Source organism: Schistocerca nitens, chromosome 7 (genome assembly GCF_023898315.1).
Source record: "Schistocerca nitens isolate TAMUIC-IGC-003100 chromosome 7, iqSchNite1.1, whole genome shotgun sequence".
Lineage (NCBI taxonomy): Eukaryota > Metazoa > Arthropoda > Insecta > Orthoptera > Acrididae > Schistocerca > Schistocerca nitens.
In genome coordinates, this window is record NC_064620.1 from 385,750,104 (window position 1) to 385,773,651 (window position 23,548).

Here is a 23,548-nt window from a genome sequence, read left to right on the forward strand (position 1 = left end):
CGATAAGTGTTTGCCGCTAGCACCACAGAAGCCGTGATGAAAGAACAAGGAGTAATTATGTAGTATTCTTTACTGTTTTAGTGACTGTGATTACTGTTAAAGAAAAATGAGCAATTGAATTTAGACTTTTAAGTACTTCATATATTGGACTCACTAGAGGCAAGACAGGTTCATAAATTATGTGGTTGTTAAACCAATTTTACTGCAGATGTATTTTATTGAGTTAGTGCTAGATGAATTGATTGACTTATAAACATTCGAATATTAACATGAGAAATGGTGAATATGTTATTGGTGGAAGTTGAAATATACTAGGACTGAACTAAAATTATTCTTTGAGTACTAAATTATTTCAAAAGTAGAGAGAGTGTCTTACAGATTCCTGTAACCAGCATTATTCTACGTAGAAGAAGGTTTTGGAGATCGACGGAGCCAGTAATTCATAGAAGGACATCTGCTATGCAGATCAAGTATGTCAACTGATGTGAGAGAGGTGTGAATTTTGTAATCCAATTTCACATCACTTTGGGTCATCTAAAGTGTTAGATGCTGTGGTAAGGCTGCTCACGAATGAGTTGGTTGCTCATCTCCTGCCAAGAGTTTCAACTGCCCTAGAAATCAACCTGTTTGGAGTAGGGACTGCAGAATCTTTCTAGAGGAATGTAAAGTACAGGAAATAATAACAAAGTGTGTCCCCTATGGTGACACCAAACAGATCTACAAGTCCACACAGCCTCCTACATTTGCTACATCTTTTGCATCAATGCTTTAGAAGCATACTCCAAAAGCTGATGCCCCTACACAAATGAAGATGATGAGAGTCAGCACTAAGACCTGCATGTGTCAACACACTACCTGCAAGGCAGCAAGTATTTTAGAAACTGTAGCCCCCACCCCCACCCCTAGAATATCAGACAAAGGTACAGTGCCAACATGGAACATGGGAGAGCTTCAGACACCTCCAATGGCTGAGGCTCTTCAAAAGCCCAGCCTGGCCATTACTACACCTACTCCAGCTCCAGAAAAGCCCTCAAAACAGAGAAAATCCATTGTAAAGCAGCAACGGCAGGTAAAATCAAGTAGTAAACCTTCAAACCACATTGATGTGACTCTACCTGATGCTTCACCTGACTCTTCCTCGGAGCTGATGGAGTATGAGGTATGTGCGAGGCAATAATCTCACCTCGTGACCAAACCTCCACTCACTGCAGTCTTCTCACCCCAGCGGAGAGACAGGAGGAAGGTGCTTCCCCATGATTGATGGCTCCCATATTTTAGTGGAACTTGCAGAGGTTCAGGATGCATGTCGAGGAACATCGTCTACTGTTTCAGGGTAGATCACTGTGTCTGTGTCTATGTCTCCAGGACACTAATTTCACTCACTCATACTCCCCTGAGCTGTCAGGCTAAGTATGCCACAGAAAGGATGACACGAGTGGAGAGAGAGCTTGAGGAGTAGTAGGTATTTTCATCAGTACCTCTCTCCCTTACAATGAATTTAGAAGCAGTTCCAATATCAGTTCATATGCATCATCCATTGACAGTATGCCTCCACATGATGTGCTCAATGAAGAGACTCTAAACAACCCTCTTACACAACTCCCCCAACCCTTCATCCCCTGTAGTGTTTGTGCACACAATGTGATGCAACTACCTGCCCCATGGTTAGAGCAGTTGAGAGACTTCTCCTATCATCATATGCATATTTGCTAAATACAGGACAGAGCACAAACTTCTGCACTGCAGCTGGGTCATCCTCTGCCATCAGTCTCTCACTTTACTCTCCAGCTCACACTGCTCAATGGGAAAATGGTCGATGACTTGCATGGAAGTGATCACATCACAGTCTGGATTCACCTGCCAGGTGGATTGTAACATGAAAGGAAATTGCTACGATGGGTGCTCAGAAGAGTAAGCTGAACACTTTATATCCAGCTGGCCCAGTTTGAACATCATGCCAATGTTGAGGTATGGATGTGTCATATTACCAAAATGAATCCACTCCTCCACTAAAGCATCAATTTCACAGTCCATGGGACAACTGAAGAGGCAGCCTGTTCCTTGGTGGAGTGACAAATGCCACTCTGCAATCTGAACTAGGCATGGAGCTCTGTGTTGGTTCAAGTGTCAGCCAACTGCAGAAAATCTTGCAGTCTTTAGGGTAGCGAGGGCAAAATGTTATCAGATTATTTGTGAGACCAAGAAGAGGCCATGGCAACACTTCTTAAACACTATTGCTTTAATGTTCCATAAACCTCATTAACAGTTTGCAGGCAAACCTCCACATACTGCTATAATAGTTTACTATTGAACATCTATGAGCAGTAAAAACCTAACCCACTGTTCACACTTCTTGCAGAATATTGCGGTACATAAGGAACAGACACTGTCATTGTTTTAACACATGACCTAATTGTGATACAATTGTTTTCACATTTAAGGTGATGCATTGTTGTTGATCTAACCAATACAGGTTTCTCATCTGAAACTCGGCCGTGGACTGATTGTCTTGGGACCAAAAATCGGGTCCTTATAAATCCTCACAATAATAGGTAATGAAACTACACATTAACTGAAGTTAAATTTACAGAAATTATAATTAACACTTAATTCATTAAATTAACTGAATACATCAAAAAATTTGTTACTTTTAACAGTTTCTTCTACAACAAGGGTTAGGCCGAATTATTTGTTGAAATAAGGAAATTAACAAATATTGTTACACAAACAATACTTTTGACAAAACTGTTACTTACTTTGGAATTAATTAAGGGGTGCCTTTGCTAACATGTTTTCGAATAGAGCCAAATAAATACTTAAAGAATGCTATTGTTTCGTCTCCCAGATGTTTATAATTAGTACAGAATTTATATTTCATTATAAGTCAACAATAGAATTTGAGTTGAGAAACAATTACTGATTTCACCCTGTAACAAAAGATACTAACTAGGAACAGTCCAAATAAATTAGAAAATCAATTACATACATAAAACTAAGCACAAAATTAGATTTGGTGTTATATTCTTTAAAACTGAGGGCCAATCTTTCTCTTTTATGAAAATGCAGGTTATGCTCCTATATGTTAATGGTAATTAGTTAAAAGTGAAAAAATTAATTTTAAGAAGGCAGATGGCAAATCCCAGCTTGCTTCGCCACCAACAGTTGCTGAGAGGGACAGTTTGGACCTTAGGTCCATCACTGACGAAAATTACAATTGCCTATTTTCCACATGGGAAATGGATCCTGCACTGTCTGTGGCTTGTGACACGTCCTCTGGTCATGACAGAATCCATTACTGTATGCTGAGGCACCTCACAAAATGAAACAAAGATATGCTTATCACACTTTTTAATGCCATTTAGGTGTCAGGTCACTTTCCCAACTTGTGATGTGAGGAAATTTTAATTCCTTTTTTAAAACCTGGGAAAGAACATACATCCCTGAGTAGTTACTGCAGTGTTGCTTCACTAAGGGTGTGTTAAAGACCTTGGAGTGGATAGTCAAATGACACTATGTCTGGATCTTAGAATGCAGGCAACTCCTAAGTCACTTTCAGTGTGCATTCAGGAGGTATTGCTCCACCTTTGATAACCTGGTCTTTGGAAACTGAGAAGGCCTATGATACTACTTGGAGGCATCTTATCCTTGAGCAGCTTCATAAATGGGGTTTTTGTGGGGGGTCTTCCCATTTTTATTCAGTCCTTTTCTCTTGACACAGTATTTTCAATTCTGAGTTGGTGACATCTCATCTGATCCCTTTGGGCAGGAGAACAATGTCCCTCAAGATAACACATGACCATTATCTCTGGCTGTTGAGGCCAAACTCTGGCATGTGTGTTTTTCTTTTCTGATGAAGGCTTTAGCCTAAAAAAGCATAACATGTAACAGTCTTTTCATTACGCCTGTCTGCAACTCAGTGTGTCATCTTTATGGTGAGTAATAATCTATCATTCCTATAATTGTTAATTTGTATGTTTCATGCATTGCAATTGAGCATGCAAACCCTTAGGGAAGAACCTAATCTACATCAAAAGGTGTTGTACTATCCAATGGAAGGCCTGGCTCAATATAGAATTAGCTGATGCAAGGTCTAGAAATGTTAAAATATGGATAAGATCTGGATCTATCGCAAAGGCCAGTCATAGCCAAAGCAGCTGGTAGTCATTTGCTTACTGAAAATTCAGTCAATCTAAAAAAAAACTGCTTACAGGCCATACCGGATAAAACTGTTTGGGTAAACTGGACATCTACATCCATCTACATCCATACTCCGCAAGTCAGCTGGCGGTGTGTGGTGGAGGGTACTTTGAGTACCTCTATCGGTTCTTCTATTCCAGTCTCGTATTGTTCATGGAAAGAAAGATTGTCGGCATGCCTCAGTGTAGGCTCTAATCTCTCTGATTTTATTCTCATGGTCTCTTCCTGAGATATATGTAGGAGGGAGCAATATACTGCTTGACTCCTTGGTGAAGGTATGTTCTCAAAACTTCAACAAAAGCCCACACTGAGCTACTGAGTGTCTCTCCTCCAGAGTCTTCCACTGGAGTTTATCTATCATGTCCGTAATGCTTTCGTGATTACTAAATGATCCTGTAATGAAGCGTGATGCTCTTTGTTGGCTCTTCTCTATCTCTTCTATCAACCCTATCTGATACTGATCCCACACTGGTGAGCAATATTCAAGCAGTGGGCGAACAAGTATACTGTAACCTACTTCCTTTGTTTTCGGATTGCATTTCCTTAAGATTCTTCCAATGAATCTCAGTTTGGCATCTGCTTTACCGAGGATCAACTTTATATGATAATTCCATTTTCAATAATTCGTAATGCCTACTCCCAGATAATTTATGGAATTAACTGTTTCCAGTTGCTGACCTGCTATATTGTAGCTAAATGATAAAGGATCTTTCTTTGTATGTATTCACAGCACATTGTACTTGTCTACAATGTGACTCAATTGCCATTCCCAGCACCATGCGTCAATTCGTTGCAGATCCTCCTGCATTTCAGTACAATTTTCCATTGTTAAAACCTCTCGATATACCACAGCATCATCCACAAAAAGCCTTGGTGAACTTCTGATGTTATCCACAAGATCATTCATGTATATTGTGAACAGCAACAGTCCTATGACACTACCCTGCGGCACACCTGAAATCACTCTTACTTCAGAAGACTTCTCTCCATTGAGAATGAAATGCTGTGTTCTGTTATCTAGGAACTCTTCAATCCAATCACACAATTGCTCTGATAGTCCATACACTTTTACTTTGTTCTTTGAACAACTGTGGGGAACTGTATCAAATGCCTTGTGGAAGTCAAGAAACGCAGCATCTACCTGAGAACCCGTGTCTATGGCCCTCTGAGTCTCGTGGACGAATAGCGCGAGCTGGGTTTCACACGATCATCTTTTTCGAAACCTATACTGATTCCTACAAAGTAGATTTCTAGTCTCCAGAAAAGTCATTATACTCGAACATAATAAGTGTTCCAAAATTCTACAACTGATCAACATTAGAGATATAGGTCTATAGTTCTGCACATCTGATCGACGTCCCTTCTTGAAAACGGGTATGACCTGTGCCCTTTTCCAATCTGTTGGAACACTACGCTCTTCTAGAGACCTATGGTACACCACTGCAAGAAGGGGTGGCAAGTTCCTTCACGTAATCTGTGTAAAATCGACCTGGTATCCCATCAGGTCCAGTGGCCTTTCCTCTTTTGAGCGATTTTAATTGTTTCTCTATCCCTATGTCGTCTATTTTGATATCAACCATTTTGTCATATGTACGACAATCTAGAGAAGGAACTACAGTGCAGTCTTCTGCTTTGGAAAAAAACATTTAGTATTTTGGTCTTTAGTCTGTCATCCTCTGTTTCAGTACCATTTTGGTCACAGAGTTTCTGGACATTTTGTTTTGATCCACCCACCGCTTCGACATAAGACCAAAATTTCTTAGGATTTTCTGCCAAGTCAGGACATAGAACTTTACTTTCAAATTCATTGAATGTCTCTCTCATAGCCCTCCTCACACTACATTTCGCTTCGCGTAATTTTTGTTTGTCTGCAAGGCTTTGACTATGTTTATGTTTGATGTGAAGTTCCCTTTGCTTCCACAGCAGTTTTCTAACTCAGTTGTTGTACCACAGTGGCTCTTTTCCATCTCTTCTGATCTTGCTTGGCACATACTCATCTAATGCATATTGTATGATGGTTTTGAACTTTGTCCACTGATCCTCAACACTATCTGTACTTGAGACAAAACTTTTCTGTTGACCCGTCAAGTACTCTGAAATCTGCTTTTTGTCACTTTTGCTAAACAGAAAAATCTTCCTACCTTTTTTAATATTTCTATTTACGGCTGAAATCATCAATACAGGAACCGCTTTATGGTCACTGATTCCCTGTTCTGCGTTAACTGTTTCAAATAGCTCAGGTCTGTTTGTCACCAGAAGGTCTAATATGTTATCGCCATGAGTCAGTTCTCTGTTTAACTGCTCAAGGTAGTTTTCAGATAGTGCACTTAAAAAAATTTCACTGGATTCTTTGTCCCTGCCACCCATTATAAACGTTTAAGTCTCTCAGTCTACAATTAAAATCTCCACCCAGAACTATAACATGGTCAGGAAATCTACTCAAAATATATTCCAAATTTTCCTTCAGGTGCTCTGCCACAACAGCTGCTGAGCCAGGGGGCCTATAGAGACATACAATTACCATGTTTGAGCCTGCTTTAACAGTGACTTTTACCCAAATTGTTTCACATTTCTGATCTCCATCAATTTCCTTCGATACTATTGCACTTTTTATCACTATAAACACGCCTCCCCCTTCACTGTCCAGCCTGTCTCTGCAGTATACATTCCAATCTGAGTTTAGAATTTCATTACTGTTTACATCTGGTTTCAGCCAATTTCCTGTCCCTAGTACTATGTGGGCATTGTGGCCGTTTATTAATGAGAGCAGTTCTGGGACCTTTCTATAGACACTCCTGCAGTTTACTATTACCATATTAATATCATTATTCCCTGTTGCATTTTGCCTACTACTATCTTGTCACGTCTCAGGAGGCATCTTGTTGGACCTAGGGATTGAATTCTCTAACCTAAAAAACCCACGTGTGCATTCCACACTTCCTCCGCTGCCCTTGTAGCCGCTTCCTGCATGTAGTGCACGCCTGACCTATTCAGGGGGAGAATGCTCTCTGTTGCCGCCAGCAGGGCCTTCTCTTCATCTCTGATGAAACCCCCTGGCAACCAAACAGAGTGATCACTGGCCTTCTTCCCCAACCTTTCCACTGTTTCCCTAAGGGGTTCCATCACCTGCCTAACGTTGTAGCTCCCAATCATTAATAAACCCCTCCCCCCGTGTACGTGCTCGGACCTTGCTGAAGGAGCGGCCACATGTCCACTTTTCGGAATTGTGAAAATAGATGCCCATTATCACACAAATATCTATCTACAAAGACTCAGAATCAGCAATACATGTAGACTCTAGGAACATAGTTCAGTTGCTCCTGTAGGGACCAAAAAGGGTAGATTAGACAGATTACTTCCTGCACAGAGGTATTTAGCAGTTGTTATTCCCATGCTCTACATGATTAGGAATGGGAAGAAATCTGGTACTACAGAAATTACCTTCTTCCATGTATTTCACAGTGCATTGTAGAGAATTTATGTCAACAAAAATGTAAAATTTTCATCCTTGAGCCCAAGGTGTGGCACTTAAGGCATTCTTTTCCTTAAAAAAAAAAAAAAAAAAAAAAAAAAAAAAAAAAAAAAAAAAAAAAAAAAAGGTAATTTTTATTTCCTGCTAGTGACCTGTTATAGACTTGTGCACTACAATATAAAACTCTGTTCTGAACTGTAGATAGAGATGCATAATCAACATGGAAATTATCAACATGGAAATTATTTTTGCTCCTAGTGTTGTAGCTATGAATTATGGAGTTCATCTTAGATGGAGAAGATGCTGCATCTTGCCCACCAAGAAGTTTTTAAATCAGTTGCATATCAGCTGATGAGGCAGGATAGTTTAATCACAATCAGAGATCTAGCAGATAAAATTTGTATTGGATCCATTCATCCCATTTTAATGGAACATTTGGCCTTCAGGAGGAACTCAGCAAAATTTCAGCCAAAGTTGCTAGCAACTGAGCAGACACAATGCATGAAGATTGTGTTACAGAATTGAAAGCTTTTTGAAAGTCTAGAAACAAAGCATACACCAGTTTACATCTGGACTTGATTTTTAAGATATAATTTATGAGGGCTTTCCAGAAGTAGATTACAATTTTGCCTTCAGCAACAATGGTCAGGGTTAGTGTCGCCATATTGCTGTCTGAACATTTTTCCCTTTATTCAGCATCCAGCCATACCAGTGTGAGGATCGTGTTGTTCCCTATTATTTCACAATAAAAGCTTTGGATGTGTGCTGCAATTGAAAATCTTGTGAGGTGTAAAATGCAGTCAGTAATACGTTGGCTGTTCGAACAGTATTAGACCTTATTTCTTGTTGCTGAAACCAACAATGGTATTGACACATGTGTGCTCTATGCTTGTAGGTCTATGTAGTGGACATGCTCAATTTTTTTTCATGACTGCAGAAACAACCAGCTAGTCATTGACAAGTGAACACATGTAAATGATAGTCATCAGATTTTGTATTGTGGGCAAAATGACAGAAAATGTGGAACAACATTATTGCTCTAAATTTTGTTTTAAGCATGGTGATTCTCAATTTTAAACAATCTGCAAGATTTGGCTAGTATTTGGGGATGAAGAAATGGGTACCATACAGATAAAGAAGAGGTACAACGGCTTCAAAGATGGCTGCTCATCAGTGAAAAGTGAAGCATGTTCAGATATTCCTACAACATCTGAAAATGAGGTTGTTATTGATCACATGGGGACCTTGGTGTGCAGGATAGACAAATTAAAATCAAAGGACTTTTAGATAAGGTTAATATTATTATTGGTTTAATTCACTACATTGTAATGGAACATTTGGTCATCAGGAGGATCTCAGCAAAATTTGTGCCAAAGTTGCTAACAACTGAGCAGATGGAACTTCATTTGTAGGTTGCACAAGACATGCTGGATACTGTGAAGAGTAATCCCAACTTTCTTTGGCACAGTTCTCACTGGTGATGAGCCCTAGGTTTAGGGGTATGACTCAGAATCAAAGTTCCAATCAACAGAAGCTTTCATCGCACCAGAGACCCAAAAATACAAGGCAGGTCTGCAGTAATGTGACAGTCATGCTCACCATCTTTTTTTAACTCCAGTGGCATGGTCCACCACAAATATACCCAAGAAGGTACTAATGTCAATAAAGACTACTAACAAGAGGTTCTGCATTGCCTTCATGAAGCAATTAGAAGCAAATGACTAGATTTTGGGGCATTGAGTGACTTCTACCTTTTCCCTAAACTGAAAAACGCTCTGATTGGAACCAGATTTGAGGACAGAGAAGACATTATGTAGAATTTGATGAAATAGATGCATACCATATAAAAACCTCTCCAGTGATGATTTCAGGAGTGGAAGCAGCATTGAGAGAGGCATGTAGAAGCTGAAGGGGACTAGTGTCAAAAATTGCATCTGAATAAAGATTGATTTTATAAATAAATATCTGATAGTTTCTGAACATCCCTCATAAGATTTTTCTTGGCAATAAAACCATAAATTGATTGAAATTTATCAGCAACTGTGTGAAGAATATGGAACAATGTAATTTCTGGAAGAAGAGTGTGCTGATGGTGCATTAGATTTAAAAGTGGCTGAACGGTTCATGATGATCAGCAAGGTCGACAACCAAGCATTGTGACTGATGAACTTGTCACAAATGTCAGTGGGAAGATTCAGGAAAATCACTGATTCACAAATTTCACAAAATTTGTTGTGTCACATCACTGCATGAAAGCTAGGCTGTCACAATTTTTTTGCAAGATGAGTACCAAAATCTTGAGAGAAAACCAGAAGAACCAGTTTGCGGCTGCATCACTGACATTTCTGGATTCTTACAAAAAACGTTGTGATCCACTATTTGCTGGGATCATAACTGGAGATGAGACAGGGGTCAGACTTATGAACTGTAAGACCAAATTGCAGTCTATGGAAATGAGGCACACAAATTCCCCATAAAACCAATAAAATGCTTGCAAACATGCTCTGCAAGAAAGATTATGGATTATTATTGATTTTCTTCAGTATGGCTCAGCAATAAACTCTGTGAGGGATTGTCAAACTTTAGAGAACGTAAGAATGGCTGTTCAGAATAATTGTGGAGGACAGCTGAGCTCAAAAAATTTGTTCTTGCATGACAATGCTTAACCACACATAGTAAATCACACTCAAGAAGTACTTTTAGTTTAGTTTAATTTATTAGTGTCTTTGGAATCTCTTACATGATATAGGAATTGTCATAATGCAGTATGCCATAAGCACAAAATTAATTTAATAAATATAAAATTAACAATCCACAATATATTAAAAACAACAATGGACTATGCATTGGTCTCATACACGCTCTCTGAACAAGTAAATAATTATTTGAAACACATGCAATACACTTCAAGAAACACGTTTGTAACATCACTTACAGTTAAACGAATATACAAACAAAATATAAAATTTACAATGAGAACAGCATGAGTATAATGACAATGAAGGAAATACAAGTGTTTGTTAGTGATTTATGGATTAAAAATATTCCAATATGGTATAAAAACAATTATTTAACAGGTAATTTTTTTGTGTTAAATTTTCCTTCTTCTTCAATTGTCTTGATGCAGATTGGCAGCGAATTATACAACTTTATTCAATAATAGCTCACAGTTTCAGTTTTGGTTTTTCTTGCTCTTTCTACATGCTGATTGTTACTGATATGTGTTTTATATTTATATAAATCTGAATTTATATGTAAACTACAATTCTGATGACTCTTTTCTGTAATGTAAAAATGTCCCTCAAGTAAGATTTTGTTACAGCCTACAACATTATTCTAAAAGATACCATAGAATGGAAATATGAAAGTTATGCTAATCTTGCACACTCTGTACTACAAACTTAATAAATGATTATTGGTGCAAAACATGTAGTATAGAGCTTTTGGATATGTATGTGACATGGTCTTTCCAGCTCAAGTAATAATTACTATGCAGTCCCAAAAAATTTGTAGACTATACTTTCTTTGTTTCCTCGTCTCTCAGTAATAAATGGTCATCCTTCTCATTTACATTACTGTACTGTATGTACATATGCGATGGTGAAGCTGTACATACATGGTAAAGTGTTTCATTGCAAACTTTTCATTTTCCATCATATGTGGAGTATTGCTGTCATCTTCTTAATGACATCTTTCTCACATACAAAGCCTTTTACCTCTCCTTAGAAGTGAACATTTTGTTCTGGAAATTCGTAATTTATTGTTCAGTATTGTTTATATATGTAGTTTTTATCTTATTGGGCATGTCACACAGCACAAAAATTTTCATGTATCAGTTTATTCACACTGGTATCTATTATCCATTGTTACAGGCTTTAAATCCTTAGATGATGAAAACTGTATTGCACTGTACATTTTTTAATGAAATTCTCAGTAAATTTTACAAAAAAACCAGAATATGAAGTCACCAGCAAATTATTAGCAATATCTAAATTTTTGTTCTACTGCCTAATATGTTCTCTGTATTTCAGCAAGTAAATTTTCCAAATCTGAAAAATGAGGGAAAGACAGCAGAGACAACAACACCTAGGTCAGGTGGAGCTGAATATGACAAATGGAGACTTGCACAAAGCAGAAAACTTCTGAAGACCCACCATGCTTTAATAAAAGAAGCACATGATATAGGTCACTCTGCATCTGAGACAGGTGGTTCAGATGGAAGTGATGGTGATGATAGGTCCCAGAAGGTCAAAATTGGACAATCAACATGGAATGAATGTACACCTGCTGATTTTTTGTTATATTTTCGACGGGGCTTCCGTGATGATCAAATGACACTTAACAACAAGGTAACTTCAGAGCTACATAATATTGTTATTAACAGATAATAAAGAAGTCATGCAGAATTTACCCAATAAATTAAAAACTGGTAATGTGATCCCATAGTCTCACCTTGCAAGGATATAATGTTTACAGTGACAAGCAGTTTATGTTACTCCATGAACTGACCCCATCACTTCCTTTTTGATGTTTTCCTATATGAATTTCACATTTTAAATTAATTTGATAGTTGGTAGTGACAGACAAAGTACAACAGTTCTTTGAGGTCTCTGTGCATAATTAAAAAATTTATAGATACTGTCTTAGTCACATGTAATGACAATATTATGAAAAGGATAGCCTGCTACTCACCATATAGCAGAGATGATGAGTCACAGACAGGCACACTAAAAGGACTTTCTAAACACATAAGCTTTTGGCCAGAGGACTTTCTTCCTAAACAGACAGCATACACAAACACAGTCATACTAGCACTTACATGTTTAGTTGTCTTTTTGTTGTGCCTGTGTGTTTCTCATAATTTCTGCTATATGGTGAATAGCAGCCTATTCTTTTCATAATATTGTCATATGTAATGAGTTACACTAACTTGTCAATCTATAATTCAATAGTTCTGCAATAGTAGACTGTGTATTGACACAAAAATTACATAAGAACAGTTATTACAAATGCGATACATTTTCAAAAACATTAATGTAGTGTAATTTAATTTAAAATAAGTACTATTGAAAAAAAGGGGAAAGTGAAAACTACAAAAAAGCAGGAAATGAAACAAATATATGTGAGTACAATTCTAAACAAATGAGATTGATGGGTAGTACACAATCCCAAAGCAGGAATGGCTAGAGGAGAAATGTAAAGCTGTAAAATTATACACAACTATGGGAAATTTATTTAGTGGAGATGTTCAGTAGCATATGGGAACAACAACAAGATTGTCAAACAGACAGGCTTTTGGCCAAAATGGCCTTCATTCAAATTATGCAGTGTGCAAACACACATTCATGCAAACATAACTCATACACACAAGACTACTGTCTCAGGCTGTCATTATTCCATCCTGGATTTTCCCATTCTGGAATTTTATTTACCTATTTATAGCTGGTTAACACATATAGATCTACTACCTAGAAACTAAAGCAAATTGTAATCTTTTATGGTGTGTAATAACTCTTAATCCATTATTTAATTTCGTAACTATTTGCATTTTATTGATAATTACAAATTAAAATAGTGCTTCTTTCTTAACTGTATTTTACTTCAAAATAGATACCATGGGTTACAGCCTTTGGTACTAGTGTAGTGTTTCTGGATTCCAGAAGATCTGCTAATGCTAAGTGGACCAAATTAATTAACTTCTGCAGTTCTTTGAAAATTGAAACTGATATGTAATATGTCATTACTATGCCACATGTCGTCATGAAAACCATATGTTCTTGAGCTATAAAATTTACTCCATGACTCCAGTAATGATGTAAGCTGCAACATCTATAAGTGTTCAGTCTTCATGTTTTCTTTGATCACCATACTGAAACATGTAGCAGATGACAGCATCAAGTTCAAATTCACAGCAATGTTGAGTGCTTATTACCATGCTTATTACCATATCTACGCTGCATCTTTTACCTTTTGCTTATAGTGATGCAGTATTCTTCCTCTCTGTCATTTGAAGATAATTTTTTTTTTTTATTTTATTTGGAAATAACCGATACCATTCATACTCTCGATCCTTGTATAGGTGAACATTCTGTGCTGTTTAACTGAGTGAACTTCATATGGTTTTGTATATGATGCATTATATTTCAGTGGGCATGCCTCTAGTGCAATCAGACGTGTTTTTTATTGTGTCTCTAATGACATAATTTGAGGTGTGGTAAAAATGGAGTGTGTGAAGTCAGTGCGGTATAGAACCATGGGATATAATAAAAAGATATTCATAGCAGCAGGCAATGTTCATCAGTTATCACGTCTTCAGGAACCCATTAAATCATAATTACAGCCTCAAGAATGTACCCCTAGACATAACAAGACTTTGAGCCAACAACAACAATGAGATAATGAAGATAAATAAAAAGTTTTTATTTTGTACATCTTACACCTCTCGAAGCTTTCAAAATTTGACAAAGTCAGAGAATTTTAATAGTGATGTGTGGGAGGGTAAGATTACAAGTGCCCTCCTAGATACTTTTTTCGCTGTATGGAGTGCATACAATGCTCCTTATTAATGGTCAATTTTTCAATTTGCTGCTGTCCTTTCAGGCCCATTACTAAGCCCTCAAGGCAAATGGGAAGACAGCAGGTCCCATAGTGAAATGAAGAATGTCACTCCAGAACTGAACACAGGAGCATAAGTTCAGTTGCAGATTATCAGCTGAGATTTTCAAGCCTTTTTGGCTGGCATATCATAAAAGAGAGAAAGAAAATATCATGCCAGACATTCATAAACTGTTTCCCACAGCCATTGATTATATGGGTGACCATCAGGAGGATTTCAGGCAAAGCTGAAAGGTGCCCAGTTAATACTGTAATAAAAAATGTATTCTCCGCACCAACAAAGGGGATGTTGCCTAGACTACGGGAAAATATTTTGTTCAAATAACTGCTACTGACAGACAGGATCCATTTTTCTTGGTACATTGAGAGATTTACTTCAGTTCAATCAAAGCAGAAGTTTACTTTTCTTCATGTGGGAGCAGCAATCAGCATTGTCTGTGGCAAACGACACATCTACAAATTGTGACAACATCTATTACAGCATAACGTCATCCCTCAGTGTAAGTGCCAAAAGAGTCCTCTTCAAAAATTTTAGTTCATTTTTAACACATGATAATTCATTAACTGCTGGCAACATGCTTTTGAATCTCTCTCCTCAAGCCTGAAAAAGATATCCCTGGGCATTATAAGAACCAGACATCTCCCTGATCAATTTTAGTATGGTTTCTGGAGATATCACTCTACACTGATAACCTAATTCTGCTGGAAGCATCTATGAAATAGACTGTCCATGTAGCTTTCACATAATAGGTATCTTTTTGAACCTTGAGAATCCATGGGGATATCTTCCAGTTTTGGTATGGTTCTTTCTCTACCAAAGTCATTGTACATATAGAGGCTGTAATGTCCTATCAGGTAATTCTGTGAGATAATTGTACCCTGCGAGGCAGTGTTTTAAGTGTGACCCTCTTTTTAACTGCTGTTTAATGGTGTTACATGCATGACAAGGAGCTCATACAATGCTCCTTATTAATGGACACATTTTCAAAATGCTGCTGTCCTTTCGGCCCCTGCAATGACAAGATAGTTGCAACTAACTGTTAAGAGACTGTAGAAATGTGTGGACAACACAGGCTTTAAATTTTCTGTTGAAAATGTATCTGTCTTCATTTCCATCGTTCAGAAGCGTTTTTAATCTTTCAGAAGTTAAAATGAGAGATGCAATTGTAAATTTAAAAAATTTTTATGGGTTCCTGGGCCTCAAATTTGATGAGAAAAATTAAGTTTATTGCCACACAAAAGTTATTTGTAAGCATAGCCTCTCCATGCTAATTCTGCCCCATCTATGTCAAAATAATTACCAACAGTTAAAATACATTCTAAATTCTCAGACTGTTTTAGTAGCATTTCTTTTGACATGGTATTTAAATCACATATAAGAACTGACTATATTTACTACAATTACTAAATTGTTCAAACCTAGTGTTTAATGCATTTAGTGCTTGATCAGTTGGTTCTGTATAATTATTTATTATGTGTACTGTGGTACATAGATATTTCATGCATGCACAGAAACCAGAATCTCAAGTCTCAACAATTTTTGCCTGTTATCGATATTGGTACTGGCAAGAAACCAGTCCCCAGAATTCTAAGAGTTTTGAGACTGACAAAAAAATTTTTGTTTCGTATGAAAATCAAACAATGGAAAATCCAGGATGAAGTGTAACAATATTAGAGAAGGAAGAGATGCTGAGTCACGATAGGCACAACAGAAAGATTCACACAATTATAGCTTTCAGCCATTAAGGCCTTTGTCAGAAATAGACACACATTCAAACACGCACGCACACACTCACGCAAACACATCTTGCACACACATCAGAAGTCTCAGGCAACTGAAACCACATTTGATCATACATAACAACAGCAACTAGACATAAATAAAAGATCACAATCATGATTCTTTCCAATTCTCAAACTTTCAGTTGGCCTGTGATCTAGCAACATTTGTTGGTAGTATCTCCACAGTGTAATTTATTCTTGCTATGACAATTGTAGCCAGTTTAATGAGATATATTTCATTTGTTAGTCATTTAATTCTGGATTAATTCTCTTTCTCATTTCATCTTAATGTCACCAACTTGTTCCAAAGGTGATTAAAAGGTGGAGACATTTTTTCCCAATATTAAACAATGGAAAATCCAGGATGGAATGCAGCAATATAATGAGAAGGAAAGTTGCTACTCGCCATGTAGAGGAGATGCTGATTCGCAGATAGGCATAACAAAAAGACTCTCACACGTATAGTTTAGGCTATGAAGGCCTTCATTAACAATAGACACACACACACACACACACACACACACACACACACACACACACACACACACACACACACACACAACACAAACACACACAAATGCAACTCACACATACTACTGCAGTCTCAGGCAGTGTTGCTTCAGTAGCCTGAGACTGCAGTCGTGTGTGAGTTGCATTTGCATGTGTGTGTGTGTGTGTGTGTGTGTGTGTGTGTGTCTGTTTATTGATGACAAAGGCCTTAATGGCTGAAAGCTGTAATTGTGAGAGTCTTTTTGTTGTGTCTATCAGCGACTCAGCATCTTCGCTATATGGTGAGTAGCAGCTTTCCTTCTCATTATATTTTTGCCAGTATTAATACATGAACAGCAACCAACTTTCTCACCTGCAATCCACTTGGTAAATCATTACAGTTCGTCATACACAAATAGAATCTTGACCTAGGTTCAAAATCAGTGGTTTTTGCAGGACAAGATTTTCACCTTTGTCACCTTTACATTTTTCCTTTATTATTCTTTATTAAATTTTTTATTTGATTATTATATTACATTATTTTATTTTATAATATTATTATTATATATTATCATTTCATTCTTCCTATTCCATATGGGCATGTGGTGGATTGTCAGTGGATACACATCACTACTCTTCAGCCAATGAGAGTAAAAATTTTAAAACATATTATAAAATTGGACACAATGGGAAAAAAAAAAACGATTGTCAGTTGCATAATTTAAAACGTAAAAGGCTGATTTGTTGATTAATTAAAATATTAACACAGATGAAATAGTAAATGAATGTTTCACAAAATATTAAATATAAATGGAGAGTAAGATAAGTTAAAAGATGCAAAGCCAGTGTGTTGACTGATAGAGACATAGATAAGTGAAGTGATGAGTGGGCATAGTCTGCCAGGGACAGAGTTATCATGGGAATGCAGCAGTTCAGGTAGGGTGTAAGAGGGTGTTTGTGTGGGTGGGTGTTTGGAGGAGGAATTTGGTAAAGTGAAGAGGGATGCTGTTCTGGACCAACCCTTAAGATGTGAATGGAAAGGAGTGGAGAGGAAGGGAGCCCTGACCAGGTGAATTGGGGTGTGTTCTCTTAGATCTGGTAGGAAGGTTGTATATCAGAGTGGATTTCATGATTAGGTAAGAGAAGGTGATTGAAGTTTCGTTGGGAGAATATGTGGAGAGTGTGGAGGTGTAGTGCTGGGTCACATCAAGTTTATGTGTAATGTAGGACATTTGGGGGTAATTGGAATGGAAGAGTAGGGTGGGGAACTTTATAAGTTGGTAAGGATGTGGGTGGGAGAGGGTAAGCAGATCTAAGAGCCCAGGTGGACTGCATGGTGCACAATGATCTGTGGGGCATAATAAAATGAGGGAGGAGCAGATGCCTATGTCACACTTGCAGAGCAGAAAAAGGTCAGATCAGAGATTTTTATGTGTGAACTATTGTGGAAGGGTGCAATCCCCATATTTGGCTGTTTAGTAGATGTAGTAATTTTAGTATGTTGTGGACTTTCTGTTGAATGGTTAGTAGATAGGGCTTCTATGTTAGTCTACAATCAAGTGTTATTCTGAGGTATTTTAATGTGTTACTTAAGTATATAGGACAATCATAAATGTACAGTAAAAGTCATGGAGGTGGAAGCTGTGGGTGGTTTGGCATGTAATTATTACCTGGGTTTTAGTAGGGCTGATTTTGGGGAGTGGCTTGTTGCACTATGGGGTGAACTGATTGAGATGGAGCTGGAGGGAGTATTGGGATTTCTGGAGGTAACATTAGATGGCAAGGAATGTGTCATCAGAACAGGAGGAGGAGGCTTTGGTGTACTGGCAGTGCAGAGGATGTGCAGGAGAGGAGAGAGGACAAAACTGAGGGCGCATGCGCAGTGGGATGGAAGATTTAGGAGTTGATATTGGTGATAGTGACATGAGATGGGCAGTTTGAGAGAAAGGTTGTGTTGAAGAAAACATATTTTATGGGAAATACATAAGTCTCGAGCTTAAAGAGGAGACCAGAATGCCATACACAGTCATAGGCTTTTACAAGATCAAGGAAGACAAAATTGGCAGATTTGTGGTTGTTGATTTGGTTGGTTCAAAAATGGCTCTGAGCGCTATGGGACTCAACTGCTGAGGTCATTAGTCCCCTAGAACTTAGAACTAGTTAAACCTAACTAACCTAAGGACATCACAAACATCCATGCCCGAGGCAGGATTCGAACCTGCGACCGTAGCGGTCTTGCGGTTCCAGACTGCAGCGCCTTTAACCGCACGGCCACTTCGGCCGGCGATTTGGTTGGAGAGGAGATGAGTAAGGCATGAGAGTTGGTCATCAGAGAAGAAATTGAGACAGAATTCACATTTATGGACAGAACTGGGGAGATGTATCTTTGCTTAAAAAGCAACATTAATGTATGTACATAGTATCCATACATGTATGGGAACTTTTATTCCAAACCTGTTCAAATACAGCAAAAGTTTGTCAGTTGAAAGAATTTAATGTTATTTCCTCTAGTGTTTTGCAAAATTGTCAGATTTTAAGTAGAGCGTGAGATTGTTAGTCCATAGTCCATAGTTTCTCATATACGCCTTGCACTAACACCACAAGTCAAATGTCACTTGATTTTTGAGCAAGGTCGATACTGTATCAAGCCCTTAGGCATATCAGAAAATCTCACAACTATGCAACAGAAAGTATTGTTTCCTAAGCCCTATCCTTCAGAAATGTTCAAAACTAATTTGTACAAAACTGCAACAGCCTGAGCTTTTTCTGTCAATGTAAAATGAGCCCTGTATTAATCTATTCAACACTGTAAAAACATTGACCTCAGCAGCAATAGTTTACTCTGTGAGTATAAGATGAGCCTCTACTTTTCAAATGACAAATTTGTGAAAAACCTCATCTCATAAATGGGTAAATAGAGTATTACTGTTATGTACATGTTGTACACACTAAATCATGTAACAATGCTAGATAACAATTGAGTGGTGCAGAGTAACAATATTATGTTTTGTGCTTTGGGCCCATATGGAAATGAATATCAGACAAATTAATGAGACTGATTTCTGTGAATATTTGTATTTACAAAATCAGCCAGATGTATAGGAAAAGCTGGTTCACCATAAGATCCACAGATGTCAAGGGCATGCATATACGCTATAATCTCAAATTCAGTGACTTGTTATTTAGGCCCTTATAGTTACAGCGCCTCTGTTATTTAATTGAAAAATATTTTTATTATGATACATTTTTAAAATGGTCTAAAAAGTGGAAAATATTTTTTCCTAGCCCCATACAGATTCCTAACCCCATGAGATAGTCCTGAAAATCTGATATTGTGAATTTTTAAAGCTGTGACAATACTTGTAGAATTTAAAATGCAAAATGTGGGACACACACATAACTGATAGTAATAAAGTGTGTAGAGAGTAGCTGTTGTTGAGAAAAATTGCAGAATGGTTTATTTCATTTTCAGTGGAATAAAATTTTTGGTGACTTAGGTGAGCTATTCATGCATCAGTTATCTATTGCATATACCCAATGTTTTTTTTTTTTGTGTGTAAATTAAGGTCAAATTATTTATTTTCAAATCACTTTGTGGAGTAATTTGCAGCTGCTCTACAACAATGAAAAGCTTTCTGCTTGCCTGATTAATTTCTCACTGTCAGGTGGTGCAATGTTTTACAAAGTCAGTGGGGCAGGCAGCACTGAGAGAAGTTCAAAATCTATTCAGTGCATCATCAACAGACAGAATGAGTTAAAATTAGCATCAGCTAGAAATGGAATACTACCTAATGTAGCAAGGTATTCTAACAATTACACCTCAGTAGTAATTCCCATATGGGTATGCTGATATTTTGGTACTAACAGTACCCTTTGGATTATCAGGAAGTAAATACAAAGAAAACTGTGTCAACCTCAGTGCACTGTGTCAAGCTCTACACAAGATTATAATTTTCTTTGGATCTGAAGTGTACTGCAAGTTGAAAAGCTTGTTCATGACATGTTGTTTGCTTTTACTGGCAAAGAAAACTGCGTGCCATCACAGTAAATGTTACCTGTAGATGATACTTTTCATTCTTTTGATGTATAGACAGAAATAGAAGGATAATAAACTATAGTTGAATTGAGTCCTATAGTGGTGATGGAATTAGGTTAGGAAATGAAATACTGTGGGCAGCAAAATAGTTGATGGTGGCATAAATGGAAAGGATATAATAAAAATAAATAAAAAATAAATAAATAGACCAGCATCAGCAAGAATAGCTTTACTGAAAAAAATAAATGTGTTAACAGTGAATATAAATTTGGGTATTGTAAAGTATTTTATGAAAGTATTTGTCACTCTTTCTGCCGTTATTTAATGCTGTAGGTTGTTGCAGTACACATAAACTTTAGCCCTAGCAAGTCTTACCCATAATGAAAGTCACAGGAATGGAAATAACATTCAATGGATATTCATTTAGTTTTTTACTCTATTTTTACCTGGCCATATAACTTGTCTGAAATTTCAATAGCAGAGTGTCTTGCACTAAATTTGACACACAGATCCAATCATGCAGGATTCCAGCTACAACAATACATTCTTTTTGCCAGTTTCACAATGTTGTGTGTATTGTTTGGTAACTCTGACATCACACAGTGATTTGCGGGTGTGGGTCTGATTTATCCTGCTAAATTCACATTACTTTTCTCTTGATGAAGTATTCAGAATAATTTCCTCTCAAGATACCGCACTGCATTAATAAAACAAAAAAAGTCTAAGGAGGTTGTTTTATACATATCATCTTTCACATTGCAAGCTATCTACCTCAGCTACGATCATGGCAATGGGTGAGTGTTTACAGCAGCAATGCCTTGCCTGTATATTTGTAAAGTGGTTACTTTCTAAAATGGTAGCTGCTTTTAACCCTCCAACCAAGGGTGATATTCTGATTTTCTTATATAATGTTGCAGACCAATTTCATTCAATAACTGGAAAATTTATAAGAATTTTATTAAAGAAATGTAACAAGAAAACCAAAAACTGTATTCAGAAGTGATTTTTACTTGCCATTTAACATACACAAGATGGGAAATATAAAAACTGCATTCAATCTTATAAACACATGAGAAACTAATTGATTATTTTTCTGAGTGTAGTGTATTTAAAACAATCTTCCATACACAAGCCATGAAAATGGTTAATAATTGCTGATGTGAGTAGGTAAATGCATGAGTGAGAATTAATGATGTGTAAAACATAATTCCAGATATTGCAGGGCAACAGAAAAGAATTTGATGAGCAAATACTGACTTCTGGTATTCCAAAGGAATAGAAAAATATTTGATAGTAAAATTGCAACTTCTGATGTACAAACAGCCCAGAAATTATACAATGTGAGACCAGTGTGTCCTGTAGTATCATATGAAAAATGCTGCCTGCACATGTGCACATATCCCATGACTAGAGGATTAAATCAGTTTCAATTTTGTTGCAAAAGCTGCATCTTATCAATTTATTTTACTTCTTATTTAATTGAACTGTTAACTGGCACAACAAAATTATGTGATGAATCTTAAAGATACCCTCCTTGTCAAATGTCTCCTGGCAGCCTTGTAGAAGTTATCATAGTCATCTGAAATGATTTGAAGCTACTGCTGGCAACAGAGATTTGTATTTTGTTCATCATTTCAGTATCAAATAAGACAGGAAGCAGTGAACAAGCTTGTTAGTTTGCATTATCTACAGTAGATATTGAGGTGAAGAAGTAATGAAAGTGCACAAAGGCATATTTGCCTACATCTTCCTTTTCTGTTTCTGCTTCAAGAGCTGTACATTCAATTTTTTTGTGAGTTCACAGTTCATTTATTACTTTGCAGCATCAATGTATTAGTCTATTATCTATGATATCTGCACATTATAGTTGTGTATGACACAAAATCTGACACAAATACAGTATGTTTGAGGTCATCAGTGTATAGTATCTTACTGTTTCTTGACATTTTTAACTGCATAATTTCACATGCATATTTCATTTTTTTAAAATAACATTTTGCTACGAGATGCTCAAGATAAGAGTGTGATTCATTTGTATTTGTCAGTTGTGTAATCTGCTTCCCTTAAATTTGCATCTGGTTTTGCAGCTGCACTGATGGCTGGCTGGAGTAGGGTGTGTATAGTATTGAGAATATTGCGAGCTGTCCAAAAATTTCTACATGTTGCTAGTGCAGTTGAGACTTGACAATATTGCTGACAATGTTTGGTAACATTGTGATCATTCACACACTTCCAGTAGAGCTGTCGAGTTGTCCTGCTAGACTCTCTTAATCCTCTCATTTCATATTTATGTTGTATGTGATGTTAGAAAATTTTGATGTTAGCATTCATCCTCTTGCCACAGTCATGGGTAGCATCTAATTTTGGCAATCTTTGATGGCCTGTTATTTAGTACATTTAGTTTTATTTCAAAAGGATTTGATTCTGGTTGTTGTTTTCTTTTATTCTGTGTAAGCTGAACAAGTGCCATAGATGACTGGAGTTTGTCTGCTGCATATCATAAACTGTCTGCTGTTGTGCCTGCCACACTGGCCAAAGATGTTGAGAGGACAAGCTCCATGCACTGCAGAGATGCTTCTTTTTGCTTTTGCTACAATTATGTGTGAACTGTTCTTGGTTTTCTTTGAAGCCATTAGTCAAAAAGTTTAGTTATCCCCCTGGAGTAGTGTGTAGCTTTAATGAGGAGAGATCACATTGATAAAAACTGGACTGTATTCTTACGTAATAGAAGAGCTAACACCTGAGGTGAATTATATTCATAAATGACAAGCAAAATTGGGACTAAAATTTAATAAATTTTGTATCAGAAATATATGGTGCTCCAGTGGTTTCATTTCAAAAACACCCATCAAAGCGGTAACAAAAACCAGAATTTACATTACAATAACCTTAGATATACTTAATGTTACAGTCAATGATCTTCTCAATATGACCTATAAACATGTCACAATCTCCTA

At 37.1% G+C, this 23,548-nt stretch overlaps 1 protein-coding gene across 1 annotated transcript in view; it reads left to right on the forward strand.

Moving 5' to 3' along the window:
* Positions 1 to 23,548, forward strand: part of LOC126195254 (uncharacterized) — a 273,114-nt gene that overhangs the window by 96,409 nt on the left and 153,157 nt on the right. The window contains exon 5 of the mRNA XM_049933780.1: positions 11,701 to 12,018. Coding sequence (XP_049789737.1) covers positions 11,701 to 12,018 — 318 coding nt within the window. The remainder of the gene's footprint in view (positions 1 to 11,700; positions 12,019 to 23,548) is intronic.